Genomic DNA, 15,348 nt, shown 5'->3' with positions numbered 1-15,348 from the left:
AAGCCCTGAAACACCTGTTGACAGAACATCGCTTCCATGGCAGTCAGGTGTCGAGCCCTGAGTCAAACTGGAAAGGGCACAGTTCCTTGGGTTCCACTCTACACTAGGACGTCCGGACTCGAGAGACTGGGTAAAAACCACCAAAGACCCCATCCACCTGTATGGAACTACATCGCCCTTTGACGCTGCCTCAGCCCAAGGCTGTGAAAAGCCAAACAGAGCCAAAAATCGATGCCGCCTTTGGCCCAAGGCTCCAGAAAGGCACTCTGAGCTGGAATAGATTCTGAAACCTTTGCTGCACCCGGCATTGAAGCCGGCACCAAAGAACCTCTTGCCACTGAAGTCAGACACCACACAGGAGTCAAAAGGCTCTTGATGCACTCTTTCCGAAGCCCAGCTTTTCTTCCACCCAAGCGGAGGAAGGCAAGGCAAGACCCCCGCCAAACCTCCGGTTTCGGGCCTCATCCACATCCCAAAGAAACGCCGGCTGGCCTTCGTAGTGGCACACATTTCGACCATTGTAGGATGCCAGCCCCAGAGTCTCGACCACCAGCCCTGCACCTTTCCCACCATTACCATCCGCACCTCCACCACTGCTTCCACGCTATTAGTCCTAGGCAGCCCCTACTAGCCACAGGGCCACTACGAGAAGCCCTTGAGGCTCAGTGAAGGAGATGCTCCCTGGGAAGACTAATGTAGACTCCCAAGACAGCACAGATCTAGAGCAGAAGCCTACCAAGCATTCCCTCCCAGATAATGTTACTGCATGCCATGCAGCAACACCGGGCTGCCAACATCGCCAGGTCAAACTTCACACAGTGGAAGACGAAAATGACTTCATAGTTAAAACCCTATCTAAGACCGTGCGTGCGGTCCACTACCACCTCATACTGAAGAGAATGCTCAAGTTGGCCACCAATAACTTTAAGGAGCCAGGGTAGTTACTTCTCATGTGGAGAAGAAATACAAGTCAGCCCGAGGCGATCCAGCTTGTATTTGTAGATAAATTGTCCCTGACTCATTAATTGTGCACACTGCCTGTTAGAGCGCTTCTGCATAGGCCAGAGAACCACGGTTGCAGCGTCCCTCAATACAGACAACTCCTCCATCTTTAACACCCCAGTCATTACGGCCTGCATTGAGAATCTAAAGAGAATAGTACCCCCAAGGACCCCCCCATCTCCTCTCTGGACCTCAGTATGCTCCTCACAAGACTCACGCGTCCTCCTTTTGAACCACTGGCCTCGTGTGAATTACAGTTCTCATCTTTGAAGGTTGCTTTCCTAATCGCAATCACCTCCCTTTAGTGCATTAACAACCTTCGAGGTCTTCTAGTCCAAGAACCATTCTTCAGGTTCACAAAGATACCAGTTCTTTGCACCGACTCTAAATTTATGTTCAAAATTGTTTCACCTTTCCACATGAACCAGACTGTTGAGCTGCCTATATTCTCACAACCAGAATCCGTAGCAGAAAGAACCCTTCACGCTGTGAGTGTCAAGAGATCCTCCATGGACTACATTGGTAGAACTAAACCCTCTAGAAAGTCTGCTCAACCTTTTTTAGCCTTCGCTAAATCCCACAGCGGTCGTGTGTTCTCTAAAGCTGGCATTGCCAGGTGAATAGTTAAGTGCAACACACTTGCTATGTCAAGGCTAAGCTCACACACATCTGTGCCCCCTAGAGCGCACTCTACATGCAAACAGGGCTCAACCGTAGTCGTTTTTGGGCAAGATCCGTTTAATGGATATATGCACGGGTCAATGCCACATTAAAGCATTATTGTGTTGATGTTCTTGCACGTCAACAGGCTTTACTTGGTCAACTGGTCTTAAAAATACCTCTTCAGGCATCTGCTTCCTAGACACCACTTTGGAGAGGCACTGCTTTATAGTTTATGCAGAGCGTGTTTATGTAAAACGACACATGCTACGAGCGGAAAAACAATCTGGGGATGGAGTCGATGCCCATGCGCACTGTAGTCCAGGGGAGGAGCCACCTATCTCGTGATACTTCGAAGACTCTTCCAGGACAACAATGTGCAATCATCCGGACCCAACACTAGGCGGCGATCTATGCTATAGATATGAATGTTAGCAGCCCTACATGCCAAGAACAGATGCATACTGGTAAGTAGCATATTCAGTTCGTAGCATGTGGTGCTGTAGATTCACATGCCCACACCTACCTGTTATTTTCCATGTCAGTTCATCCTTTTACTATGCACAGTATGCTCTGCCTTCAATACTGATCACAACTCATCCGCTGAGCGGAAAACAGTTCGAGCCAGTGTGCTGGTGCATTGTGGACAAAGGGTGGAGTCACAGTAGTTCTTGTGACTACCTTCTTCAAGAAAAATCAAACATTTGCACTTCAACACTAGATGTCCGAAATATGCAGCACATTTGAATCTACATAGATAGATAAATAAATATCTTTCACAAACCTATTTTTAAAAGAAACTGTTTTCTGCAGAAGGACTGGGTGTGGGGCTAAGGAAAGGCGGCTGAGTGGTTACGTCTGTGCCCTTTTCTTCAAACCTCTGCACCGTGTGCACCTACATGGTTTGGAATTGGCACCTCTGAGTCAACTATTTGCCAAAAAAAGAGAAATAAAAAGCTGTAAGCTTGCAATGTTGCGTGCTCTCTGTTCGGTGACTGTGTCTGGCTGGGAGTACCTGTGCCTTACTAGAGCGATGAAGATACTGGATTCTGTCATCCCATGGGCTCTGATGACGCCAGCCGTCCATAGCGCAGTGAAGCCCTCAGTAGCACCCACATCTCTGCGCTGGTGCTCTCGGCCTAGAGGTAGGAGTGCATGTTTTCTTCTGAGCACTACAGTTGTCTTCCGTGCATGCCACGTTTGACGCATGGAATATGTGATGCATGAATTCCGTTCGCATAATTATAAGTTATAGTGAACTTTAGGCTTTGATTAGGCCGATTTGGAATTAATGAAGATGCTTCGGCTGGTGAAGGGGTCTTAGCTTAATGCAATAACTGATTAATGATGAACACCGCATGCAATTATACACCTGTAGAATTCTTTAATGAGTGGCAAAGTAGGCATTTTGATTTCCTGCCTCCATGTGTTGGGTTTTGTGTGGTCCTTTTGAAGTGTTGTTGATATATGCATGCCTTCGTCAGATGTTGTCATCTTCAGTGAACCCATATGTTGAATGAACCTACAATGCGGAGAACGGCGCTTCCAACCTATGGCACGAGTCGCGGGTCCCAGGGCGCCTTCTGTCACCAGGGCGTACAAAGGGAAGCACTTTACGATAACTGGCTGGGATCAGGGGCTGATGGTGGTGCGATGGAGGGGGAGAGGTGGTGATGGGGTAGTAGGGCAGTCTAGCATGGTATGTGCTCTACAGGGTATAGCGGTAGGGGCTGTGGTCAAAAGTTAGCTAGTGATTGGTGGTAGGTGTGGGGGTGCATAGGTGAGGGTTAAAGTTGAGATTGGTACGTTTCTGGTTCTAGCACCTTGAGCTACAACTACTCTGCACTGTCCAACATACACAGAACCTTCTTCTCCCAGACACATGGAGAGTTTCCCATGTTATCCTCCTTTCTATTAACATCCCTATCTTATCAAGGGCGTCCTCATTTTCCTTACACAACCGTTCATCAACCTACTCATCACCATGCCTAGTGCTTCCACCCCACCAACATACTAGGAGCTATTGTTCGCTGAGACACCCCAGTACGTGTCCTTATTAGTGCTGGGCATAGTTCGCGAAGTAGCGCTATGCGTAGCTACGCGAAGTGCACTTCGCACTACGCAAGCTACGCATAGCACTACGCGAACTGCATAGTACCCTGTTCGCACTGTGCAAAAAGCCGTTTTCAATGATTGCACAGTGCGGACCAGCATCCGGCACCGTGCAATCATTGAACGGCATCTTGCACAGTGCAAGCTGTAGTTTTCTGCCGCTCAAGTAGATTTTTACTCGAGCAGCAGCTTTCTCAACGTGGATTGGTATTTTCTCATCATGAGCGGTCACGAGCATACGCGACCACTCGCAATGAGAAACCTGACCTCCCCGCTTTGAGAATCTCGCCGGGAGGTTTATTTTCCAAGCTCGCTATCGGCAACTTGATGTTGCTGATTGCGAACGAGGAAAAAGTCTCGCCGGGATGTCATTATGCATGCTCGTGGTCGCCAACTTGACGTTGAGCAACGGGAGCAAGCGAAAAATGACCACTGCACTACGCTACACGTGTTTGCACTGTGCTACCTGCAGTTCGCGTAGTGCGAAGTAACGCAAACTTCGCAAACTACACGAGCGTAGCGTAGTGCTTTGCCCAGGGTTAGTCCTTATATTTTCTTCTGTTCATTTAAGTTTTTCTGCAGCATTAAGACTGCCCACCTACCCTGGGGCACTTTACATCTAGATCAGGACACCCAAAGTGTTGGTTCCAGGGTCTGTCCGGGCTTACCGGCCACTATCCTTGTTGGATTAGTGAGGGAGAGCATTTGAACCTCACTTCTGCAGGTGGTTGTGTGTTTACAACTCCGATTCGCAAGACACAATAATGTCCACCAAGGACATAGGACTACATGTATCAAAATGGTATATTGCAAATACCTAATTACGAATTCGCAATTAGGTAATTGCATTTTATAATGTATGAAACTCAAACAGTTTCATAGAGTGATTCCTAGGGGGCGCAAATCACTCTACCTCATTAATATTAATGAGATGGATCTCAAATTGCGACCCCCTAGGAATCGCAAAAATCACGAAGATGCTGGCCTGCTGGAGTCAGCAGACCACCATGTTCGTGATTGCTTTTAAATAATATATATTTTTTTTAATGAATGCAGCCTGTTTTCCATAACGGAAAACGGAATACCTTTCAAAAACGAAAATGACATTTTTCTTTCCATTATTTAAGAGTAGGCAGTAGACCGTGGGACCACTGCCTGCTCTTAAAAAATGCTGTAACAAGCACTCACAATGGGAAAGGGGTCCCTTGAGGACCTCTTCCCATTTGCGAATGGGTTACCACCTACTTGAAGTAGTTGGTAAAATGCGAATGTTTTGCGACCTCATTTCGGTCACAAAACATTCCTCCATAACGATTGTTTTAGGAAGAGCTGCCCTAAACACGCCCCCCCCCTTTCCTAATAGCGAATCACAAACCCATTGAGAGATTCGCAAAATATGGTTTCCTGCATCAGAAAAGCATTTTTTCCGTATCTGCGAATCGGCCCATTTGTAAAGACAAAAATGCTTGACGCATGTGCCCCTAAATGTGTAAGAAGAATAGTTCTTTACATAAACTAGGGTAATTGAAATAGAAGATACAGAAAAAGAGAGGTAGCATCTTCCTGTAATCCAAAATTAACCAGAGCATGTTTAAAGCATTTTCAAACTCGAGTAGTTGTTGTTAGCCCTTTGATTTCTGTGATACTGTCAGGGTACCCGACCAAGATGGCTCTCTGGTAAAAGAGGCTTGGTGCACAGCTCACTCCCCCCTCTGGGAGATACAGTCAGGGTACCTGACCAAGATGGCTGCCTGGTGAAAGAGGCTTGACGGACAGCCCCCCCCCCCCCTCTGGGAGATACTGTCAGGGTACCTGACCAAGATGGCTGTCCGGTAAAAGAGGCTTGGCGGACTGGCCAGCCCTCCTCTGGGAGTTACTGTCAGGAGACCTGACCAAGATGGCTGTCCCTCTGGGAGATACTGTCAGGGTACCTGACTAAGATGGCTATCAGGTACAAGACGCTTGGTGGACTCTAGTTTGGGGTCTAGACTGGAGAACAGCCACCGCCTATGACACGTGTTTCCATGTGGGATCAGAGGAGTTGATCGTCAAGGTGGTCTTTTTACTAAATTGAGAGGGGCAAGTCCAGCAGCCATTCAAAGTTGGGATGACATGTCCACTTCAGCTCTGCTTCCATGACTTGGTCTTCTGCTTTTTTCATTCTGCCATAAATTGTCTCAGCTCAAACCGCAAAACAGAAGGGTGGCTCTTCTCCCTGCAGCCCCAGCACCATTCTTTACATCTTAGTTTTCTGTATCCCTCCAACCCTCTTTCTGCTGTCCAGGTGTAGTTGGGATTATGTGGGGAATAAGATAAGGAAGTAGGGTGCCGACAGGGTCCCAAAGACCAATGAGCTGTAGGCCTGTGCTCCAAGGGTAGGGCATGTGGAGGGGACAGCAGGGCTGAGTTCCATGGGTAAGACTTGTGGTGAGGGGAGCAGGCCTGTGCTCCAAGGGTGTGGATGGTGCAGCAGGCCTGTGCTCCAAGGGCAGGGCATGTGGAGGGGGAAGCAGGGCTGTACTCCAAGGGCAGGGCATGTGGAGGGGGAAGCAGGGCTGTACTCCCAAGGGCAGGGCATGTGGAGGGGGAAGCAGGGCTGTACTCCCAAGGGCAGGGCATGTGGAGGGGGAAGCAGGGCTGTACTCCCAAGGGCAGGGCATGTGGAGGGGGACGCAGGGCTGTACTCCAAGGGTAGGGCATGTGGAGAGGGGAGCAGGGCTGTACTCCAAGGTCAGGGCATGTGTAGGGGGAAGCAGGGCTGTACCCCAAGGGCAGGGCATGTGGAGGGGGAAGCAGGGCTGTACTCCAAGGGCAGGGCATGTGGAGAGGGGAGCAGGGCTGTACTCCATGGGTAGGGCATGTGGAGAAGGGAGCAGGGCTGTGGAGGGGGCAGCAGGGCTGTGGAGAGGGCAGCAGGGCTGTGGAGAGGACAGCAGGTCATGTGGCGAGGGCAGCAGGGCTGTGCTCCAAGGGCAGGGCATGTGGAGGGGCCAGCAGGGCGGGGAATGGGGAGGGGCAGATGGGCTGAGCTCCATGGGTAGGGCTTGCGGGGAGGGCAGCAGGGCTGTGGAGAGGGCATCAGTACTGTGCTCCAATCCAGGGCATGTGAAGAGGGGCAGCAGAGCTGGTCTCCATGGGCAGGACATGTGGAGAGGGAAGAAGGGAGACAAATAAAATAGCATGGCCAGGCGAGCAGCAGGACTGGGCTTCATGAGCAGGTCTTGCTGAGAGGGAAGCGGGTAGATCCACTGGAATACAGGGACAAGCGAGCAGAATGACTGGACACCGTGGGCAGGACTTCTAGAGAGGGAAGCAGGGAGACCGACTGGCAGCAGGGCCCGACTCCAGGAGTTGTGGGGCAGGAAGCGGGTAGATCGATGAGGCAGCTGGACCGATGAAGTAAAAGGGTTGAGCTCCTTGTGCAGGAATCTTGGAGAGGGAATTAGGAAGACTAACATGGCATCCTGGCTAGGCGAGCAGCATGTCTGGGCTCCCAGGGCTGAACTTGCGGAGAGGGAAACATGAAGACCAATCGGGTGGCGGGCTGGGTCTGTGTGCAGTGATGTTCAACCCAGCTATAAAGGACCTAATCTGTGCAGATAGGAAGAAGCCATGTAGAGTTGGCCTGGGGTGAGGACGTTTATTGAGGTGGCCATCTCTGTTGGCGACATTTGTAATGGGGATGTTGGAAGGGAGGGTTTACAGCTCTGACTCAGCAGGTCTTGAAGCCCTCATCTTTCTGCATTGTCCTTGCATGCCATGTTTCTGAAGGATGTGTCTACCTGCAGGTTCCTCACCTTTGAATATCCCAGTCGGCAGTCTAGATTCATAATCTTCTCAAATAACTCTCCAGCGCCGATGGGTTGTGCTGGCTCCAACCAACACGAGAACAGAGTCGTGTTGACATCACTGGAGCTATAGAGCGCTGATCCAAGGGAACTAATGTCAGTTCTGTTTTTTCTATGCCTTTCGACACTTGTCCAGTGTTTCTCTCCTCAACCCCCAAGGTGAAGATGTTTTGCTCTTTAGATTATTTTCGTACAGTGCTGGGGTCATGTCCAACCAAAGGATTCTCAGTGTAAGCCCTGCCGAAGGTAGATGTCCATCACTGATCCACTTGAGGACTGTTTATCGTTCATCAGCTCCAAGCTCAACTCTTAGTCGTGTGATCTTTGCCTCCACATGAGCCCCATATCTACCAAAGAGTGGTAGGCAAAGATTTTCATGGCTCACGCAAGCTAAGATAAACGTCTAGACCCAGTACAAAACCCAGGTCATCTTCACATTCATCCCTTACTCTAAATCATAAAGGGGAAAGATAATGCACCATGAGAAGAAGAAACACTGCCAAAAAACTTCGAATTCTACTAGTAATTGCTGCCCTCCTGCTTCACCCTCCTCTCCGGAGCTGGAAGCCGTGTAGTTGTCACCCAAGGCTTTGCCGGCACTGCCTCCCTCGGTGCCTGCACAAACTAAGCCTCCTCCAGCACTGAAATCAATACCAGTGCAAGCGTACCCGTAGTTCTGAGTGCCTATCTGGCTCCTTTTCTGCAAGCCATGTTGGATATAATCAGGTGAGTGACTTATCGCCTCTGGTGCTTCTCTTAGCCTCGTGGGGACTTTTGGTTCCCAGACCTTGGTCCCGTATGTTTCCCCCCCCCCCCCCCCCCCCTGCCATACAGCCCTGTTCCTGTACCTGGTCCCTAGCCAGAGCTGCTCGCCCCGATGATGACACAAATTCCGATGCCACCTTTGGCTCCATTTAGAGTGTTTTTAGTGCCACCTATGACACAGACTCTGATGCTGCCTGGAGCTCCATTACTGGCACCAGCACTGCCTCCAGTGGCAACTATGGTTCCTCCTCCACCACTTCCTCTTGAACATCCAGTGAAGACGAGGAGATCTCGTAGGAGGCTGAGCGCCTTTTAGAGGAGAAGCAGAAACTGAGGGGAAAAAGCTGGGGCACCAAACTGGGACATCATCCATGATGTATTTGGATCAGATCAACAATCCCCAAATGGCCACGGTGAGGCCGATGGCACTGGCCCTTTTCCTTCCTCCAATGGTTTGGATTTATTGACTCTTAAAAATGCCAATGGACTGGTTGCATTGCCAGATATTAACATCAACTATGCCCCTGATCCGGCTACTGCAGAGAGGGTAGGCTTTCACGTGATACTTTTGAAAGAAGCTCAAGTTTTAGAACTCCCTCCTCTTTCAGTGAAGTATTGTCCCAACATTTTGACTGATGTTTTGCAGTCAGTTGTTGCCTAAGTTGGGTTCTTGTCACCCTTCAACAATGCCCTTTTTGAAACACTAGAAGACCCCAGGTCAATCTCTAGTCCTGTTCAGCAGTTAACCAATCTCTACCCTGACACAGCACACTACCCCCTGAAGCCCTGCTTTATTGTCCATGCATCCATCTCCAGAAAGTTCAAGCCTCCTCAATGATTAAATTAAATGCCAGATATTTCCCTATTCACCTTCCCAACAGGGAATCTAAGAAACTAGGTGTGAGGAAGAAGACCTTTCCAGCATAAACCCGATGTTACGCTTGTTAAATGTAGCTTGTCCTTTGGGTTGCTACACCCACTCCCTTTGGGACATGGCAGTATCAGAAGTCTCTACTCTACCAGAAGACCTAAGGGGTCTCTTTGTCGTAGTCAGCGATGGACAGGATACCTCTTGCATTATCATCAGAATGCACCTAGATGACTGATTACATTGCAAGGACCATGGATTCATCGGTTACCACGAGAAGGCCACCTAGCTCATTCCATTGGCTTTTCAGCAGATGTTCAGAATAGCTTCATGAACATGAACTTTAATGGGGAGAGACTTCAGACGAAAAGCAGACACGGCGCTTGAGTGCATAACAAGGAAGAACCACATGTAGATCTATGGGACTTCAATTGACATCTGGGCATTTTTAACCCTTTCAGAAACACAAGTCCTTTGGCATTGCATTCCAATACAAACAGAACCACTCAACACCATCCGTCAACAACAGCAGGAACCTCTGGTCCATCCGTTTAAAGGTAGAGGCCAGGGATGCTGCCGACAGGCCCCCCCACCCCCGCTCCACCAAGGAAAGTCTCAGTAGTTCCTCTGAGAAGGCGTATGCAATGCGGGTGGGAGAATAGTTATCTATTTTCTGCATGTCAAGCAGGCCGATACTTCGGAGCAATGGTTCTGCAAATTGTAGAAACAGGATATACCCTGCCCTACCAACAGCAACCACCCACCATGGCTCCCCAACACCCTTCTCTCCAAGAGACATCTTCAGATCCTACAGCAGGAGATGGCAGCCCTGCTGAAGAAGGGAGCAGTGGAATTGGTGCCAGAGCAGGAAATTGGTCAGAGGTGCTACTCTTGATACTTCCTGATTCCCAAGAAGGACGGCGTTCTTCTTCCAATCCTAGACGTCAGGGTCACACAATGGAACCTGTTCATCTAACAGTTCAGGATGCAGTCCCTGGTTTTGTTAACTCTGGATACAGAAGACTGGATGGTGTCCCCTGACCGGTATGACCTGTGTTCTATATGCCAATCCTAAGATCACACCGGAGGTGCCGGCACTTTGTAGTGGGTTCTGCTCATTACCAATTTGCGGTTCATCCATTCGGGCTGACTTTGGCACCTCAAGTCTTCATTAAGGTGATGGCAGTGGTAACAGCCCATATCAGGAAGCTGGGTATCCCAGCATTCCCATGTAAATGTAAATGTACATGTATTTATATAGCGCAAATCACCGACACGGTATCTAAGCGCTTGCTTAGGGAACCCGTCCTGGTATTCCCCTGTGAGAAACCCGGCAGGGTGTCCACAAGGTGAAAGCCAGGCATCCCACCACGAGGGGCCGTAGTGGAGATTAGGCAAGCTATTGCCCAGAGTCGCAGAGTGTGACCCCGTGAGTCGAGTAGGCACCGGAGCGAGAATTGTCGAGTCCGTGGAATTTTGAGCCCGAGACCCGCCGAGGCGGGGAATCGAACCCTGGTCCATGGTCGATCTCAGCTTCCGGGTCTGCCGCCTCTAACCACTGAGCCACGCTTCTCCACGCTTCTTCCCATACCTGTATGAGTGGCAGCTCAAGGCTGGTTCGCCACAGTTTGCAACTTCATTACTGTTCAGTTTAGGGTTTTCAATCAGTGTGCCCAAAGCTCACCTGGCGCCTTTCAGCATCGCCTGTTCAAAGGGGTAATACTAGATATGACCTTGCTCTAAGCTTTCCCTTCTCCCCAGAGTATCTGGGACATTCTGATATGCTTCCAAGCTTTCAACAGGGAACGTGGGTCCCTGTCCCGACGGTCTTGCATCTGCTCGGATTGTTGCCTTCTTGCATCATTCTGGATACCCACGCACGCTGGCACATGAGGACCTTTCAGTTGTGCCTCCGCAGGCAGTGCTCCGACATCAAGGAGGACTGACAGACTCATCGTGATCTCCAGCGACCCCCACAGCCAGTTTGAACTGGTGGGGAATGAAGGAGAACTGTCTTTTTGGATTGCAGTTCTGTGTGAACTTTTCACAAAATGCCCTAAAAAGGCTGCAAAGGTTCATACAACAGTAATTTCAGACCAAAGTCCAAGAAAAAGGGACAATGCAAAAAAAAAAAAGAGGGAATAATCATGACATTTCAGCCTGCGCAGTAAGAGCTAGACAGTCCATACAAGACCTTTAACGAAACGTACCACGCCTCTAAACACTTGGAAATCCCTCTCCGCCACCCCTTCCCCTCCCCCACCGCGTCCATCCAATAAAACCGGTTGCAGCGACCTCCCAATACACACCATATACAAAGGTCAATGACCACGCCAGATGAGCCTGTGTGAGCAAAATTAAATGGTAACAGTCCCCCCAGGAAGGCGCCCTGCAGGAAAGACGGCCAGTGTCGCAGAGCCTGAAAACTCCCTACGACCTCAGTTCTCCCAAGGAGAACCTGTCTTGAGGGAAGTCCATCTGTCCCCACCAACTGTTGCCACAGTAGTAACAGATGTGCCCAACTTTGGGCATCTGGAGATCAAAGGCCTCTGGTCACCAGAAGAGCAGACCTTTCATGTCGATCGGCTAGAGCTCTGAGCACTCAAGACCGTCCTCCTGTCTCTTCACGGTCTTCCTGTCCTCCAGATCTTGACAAACAATACAACCGCGATGTGGCCTCAACAAACCAGGAGAAGTGGGATCTTACGTTATCTGCCGAGAAGCACTGAGTCTATGGATTCGTATTTCGCACAAGACTAGCTTTGGTGGTAGCCAAGCGTCTGGCGAGTTCACTCAACATCAGAGCCGACCGTCTCAGTCATCGTGCCAATGACGATGGGCATCTAAACCCACTGGTGGTTCAGAACATCTTTGCAATGTGAGGCACACCTGAGTTTGATCTGTTTGCCACGCACAACACCTATTGCCCAGCATTCTGTGCCCTTCAGCATCGGTTGCAAGGAGCTTTCGAGGATGAGTTGGAGTTGAAGTTTCTGCTGCATTTCATCTTCCCAACCACCCGCCACCCCCATTCTTTTGATTCCTCTAGTTCTGAGATAGATTTGGCAGGAACAGCCCAAAGTCATTCTCGATCGCCCCTGACTGGTCGAGAAGGGTGTGGGATGCAGGCTGATTCCACCGCTCCCCGTGTGCTCCCCTTCCTGGTGGACCTTCTCTTTCAATTGGGGGCCAGGTCCCACACGCCAATCTCGAAGGGTTACATCTTGATGCGTGGAGATTGAGCGGGGGAATATGAGTCCCTTTCAGATCCCACCGGAGGTGGTCGACGTGATCCTGTCAGTCCGTTACCCCTCAACTAAATCAGTCTATTCGGGGGCAGTGGAATACATTTGTAGCTTATACATGGGTGCTTGAAAGCAGAGTTAGCCAACATCCTCCAATTTGCGTTGTCCTCAGCTCAACAATGTTTTCCAAGTTGGAACAGCCGAGAGATATATTGCACCCTTGTCTGCTTGTTTGTCTCCCAGGTCAACCTTCTTTATACAAGACTTGTGGTTGTTAGATTGTTGAAGAGTCTGACTAACTTATTTCTTCCGGACCCTTTTGTTATATCACAGTGAGACCTGAATTTAGTGTTGATATTTTTATTAGATAGTCCATTTGAGCCCACACATACTTGCTTGTTGAGGCTTCTCACGTTAAAGACTGTGCTGGTTTCGATGACCGCAGCTTGTCGAGTTGGCAAGCTGCAGGCTCGGAGACTTCTCCCACCCTTCACATCTTTTTCCCTCATAAGCTCGTACTGCGAAATTGAGCAATATTCCTGTCAAATGTGGTGTCCACGTCTCCTCTCGGGCAGTCCTATCACCTTGCCTGCTTTTTATCTGCTGCGCCCCCCCTTCATGGAGGTAGGAGCGGGTGCATAGGTTGGACCCCAAGTGTGCTTCAAATTTTTATATCAGTTGCACGAAGGAAATCCGGTTTAATGACCAGTACTTTGTAGCATACACAGGCATCAGAAAGGTAAAGCGGTTCAAGTAAGAACTCATTCCACTGACTTTTACTGTATTAAAACAAGGAAGCAGCCATCCCAGGGAATGGGGGCTCATTCCACCAGGGCCAAGTCTTCCTCTGCAACCTACGCTAGAGGTACAAGACTTCTGTAAAGCGACGATGTGAGCCTCTCTCCTCTTTGGCAAAACACTACGGGTGAATGAATGGTCACTTTGCCCGTTCAGATTTGCAAACTTTCTTAGTTTAAAAAAGTTTCCTTCAGACTCCTCTCCTATGGGGAGCATTGTTTGGGAATCTATTCAAAGGTGAGGAGTCTTCAGGTAGAAGTATCCATCAGAAGAACCTTACTTACCTTCTACAGCTGTCCGGTGGATGCTCTCATATACCTACAGGTTCCTTTTTACTGAACACATTTTTTAAAAGCCTTATAAAGATGCGAGTTTAGATTCTTGCACTGCATCTATTTCCAACTAATGTTCTTCGTGTCCCGCCTCGAATGACGTGCTTAAAAGTGGATGAGAACTGATGTCAGGGCCCGGTGTGGGTGCTATGTTGCCTCAGTGATGTCACCAAGACTTAGTTTCTGGCAGTACTCAGAGCCAACGACCATTAGTGGTGCCGGAAAGCTAGGTCAGAAGCCTGTGGGCCCTGTCCTGCACCTGGGATATTCAAAGTTGAGGCCTCTGCAGGTAGATAGAGTATGCACCAGAAAGATCTTTACTGAAGGTAAGTACTTATTTCAGCGGGGCTTTTAAACTCTGGTTGCTGCACCTGCCCTAATCTATGTTTCCTCTGTCACTAACAGGAGCATCTCTGCTTGCCGCAGCACATCCTTGACGAAGACGGTCTCGCTAAAGTGGCCCGGACGGTGCAAGCCTTGCTGGACCTGTGTCAGAACGGCCCCAAGAGGATGTCACTCCGCGAAGGTTTGCGCAGATTCTAGCCTCTCCTCTGATACCCTGGACACAGCGGAGGATCTTCTACAGCTCGTCGGTGTCTGCACCAATCCTCGGCAGTCACCTGCCGCTCGAGCAGCCAGACTGAGGCTGCAGCATCACTTCAAAGGGGTTGTATGGATTTTGAGTTGTGCTTTTCACTCAACTCTTGCTCCAGGAGTAGAGGGATGTGGTCTCTGTGGAAGCCCCCTGCGTTCTGAGATGTAAATATTGATTGTATAAGGACGCGTGCACAACTCTTTTTAATAAATCCACTAACTGCTCTCTCAGTACATAAAAAGTACATGTACTACAATATCCAGGAATTCAGCTGTTGTCCTCTGGAAGACCTCTTTCATTGCTATGAACACAGTGACATTTGACCAGCTGGACTTACTTCCTTTCTTGCTCTGTGTCCTCATCATGTCTCCTCAGGTGTGGGAGCAAAGTGCTTCATTGAGAAAACCCCCAATCCCCACAACATTTTATGGACCAGTATTTATTTATAGACATCCATTCTATCTATGAGCCTCATTCCAGCAGAGCCCACTGCCAGCTCTGTGTGTTGTCCCTGTCCTTTGAGCCTAATGTACAAATCCAACCAAGACTGGATGTTCCTCGCAGCACCTTAAAAATATGTAGGGCCGTTGGTTTGTAGCTGACTCGGTCTTTATTTTAATATTAAACATTCCTTCTCATCGATGATATGGTGTTAGAGTCTCCTGTTACTACCAGTGTGTCGGCTCACTTTTTTACAGCAGACTTTGCCGTGGGTGTGGTGCAATGTATATAGTGTGTGTGTGGTGCTGTGTGTGGGGAGGTGCATATGGACTACAGCTTGATGTTATGTAGGCCAGTACATAGGAAGATCTTCCTGGAATCTTTCTGAAGTCATCTGATAATACCATTTGCATTGTATTGTAATTGCATTTATATATACGTTATCTCAATAGATAGGAGCTCATCTAGTCTTCCGAAACCATCCTGAAGTTAGTGTATAGTGGGATTTATACAAATATGCAGACTCTACAGTAATCACCATTACTACCTCAAGCTGGTGTTCTGATGACTTCAGTGGGATGCATCTCATGATCAAATACTGCTGGAGGACGACCCCTTGATGATATCAAGATGGAATTTTATCACACCAGGATTCTTTCATTATACATTGGGGATCGCACTG

General features: G+C 49.1%; 1 protein-coding gene across 1 annotated transcript in view; it reads left to right on the top strand.

Annotated features, from left to right (window-relative positions):
* The window catches only part of LRCH4 (leucine rich repeats and calponin homology domain containing 4), a 464,731-nt gene extending 449,864 nt beyond the window's left edge, over positions 1 to 14,867 (top strand). Inside the window, exon 19 of the mRNA XM_078669497.1 lies at positions 14,036 to 14,867. Coding sequence (XP_078525623.1) covers positions 14,036 to 14,173 — 138 coding nt within the window. The 3' untranslated portion in view covers positions 14,174 to 14,867. The remainder of the gene's footprint in view (positions 1 to 14,035) is intronic.
* The last annotated feature ends 481 nt before the right edge of the window (positions 14,868 to 15,348 follow it).

This window comes from Lissotriton helveticus, chromosome 12 (assembly GCF_964261635.1).
Source record: "Lissotriton helveticus chromosome 12, aLisHel1.1, whole genome shotgun sequence".
Classification (NCBI taxonomy): Eukaryota; Metazoa; Chordata; class Amphibia; order Caudata; family Salamandridae; genus Lissotriton; species Lissotriton helveticus.
Note: the sequence above shows the minus strand (reverse complement) of the source record. Positions and strands in the feature narration are given on the sequence as shown.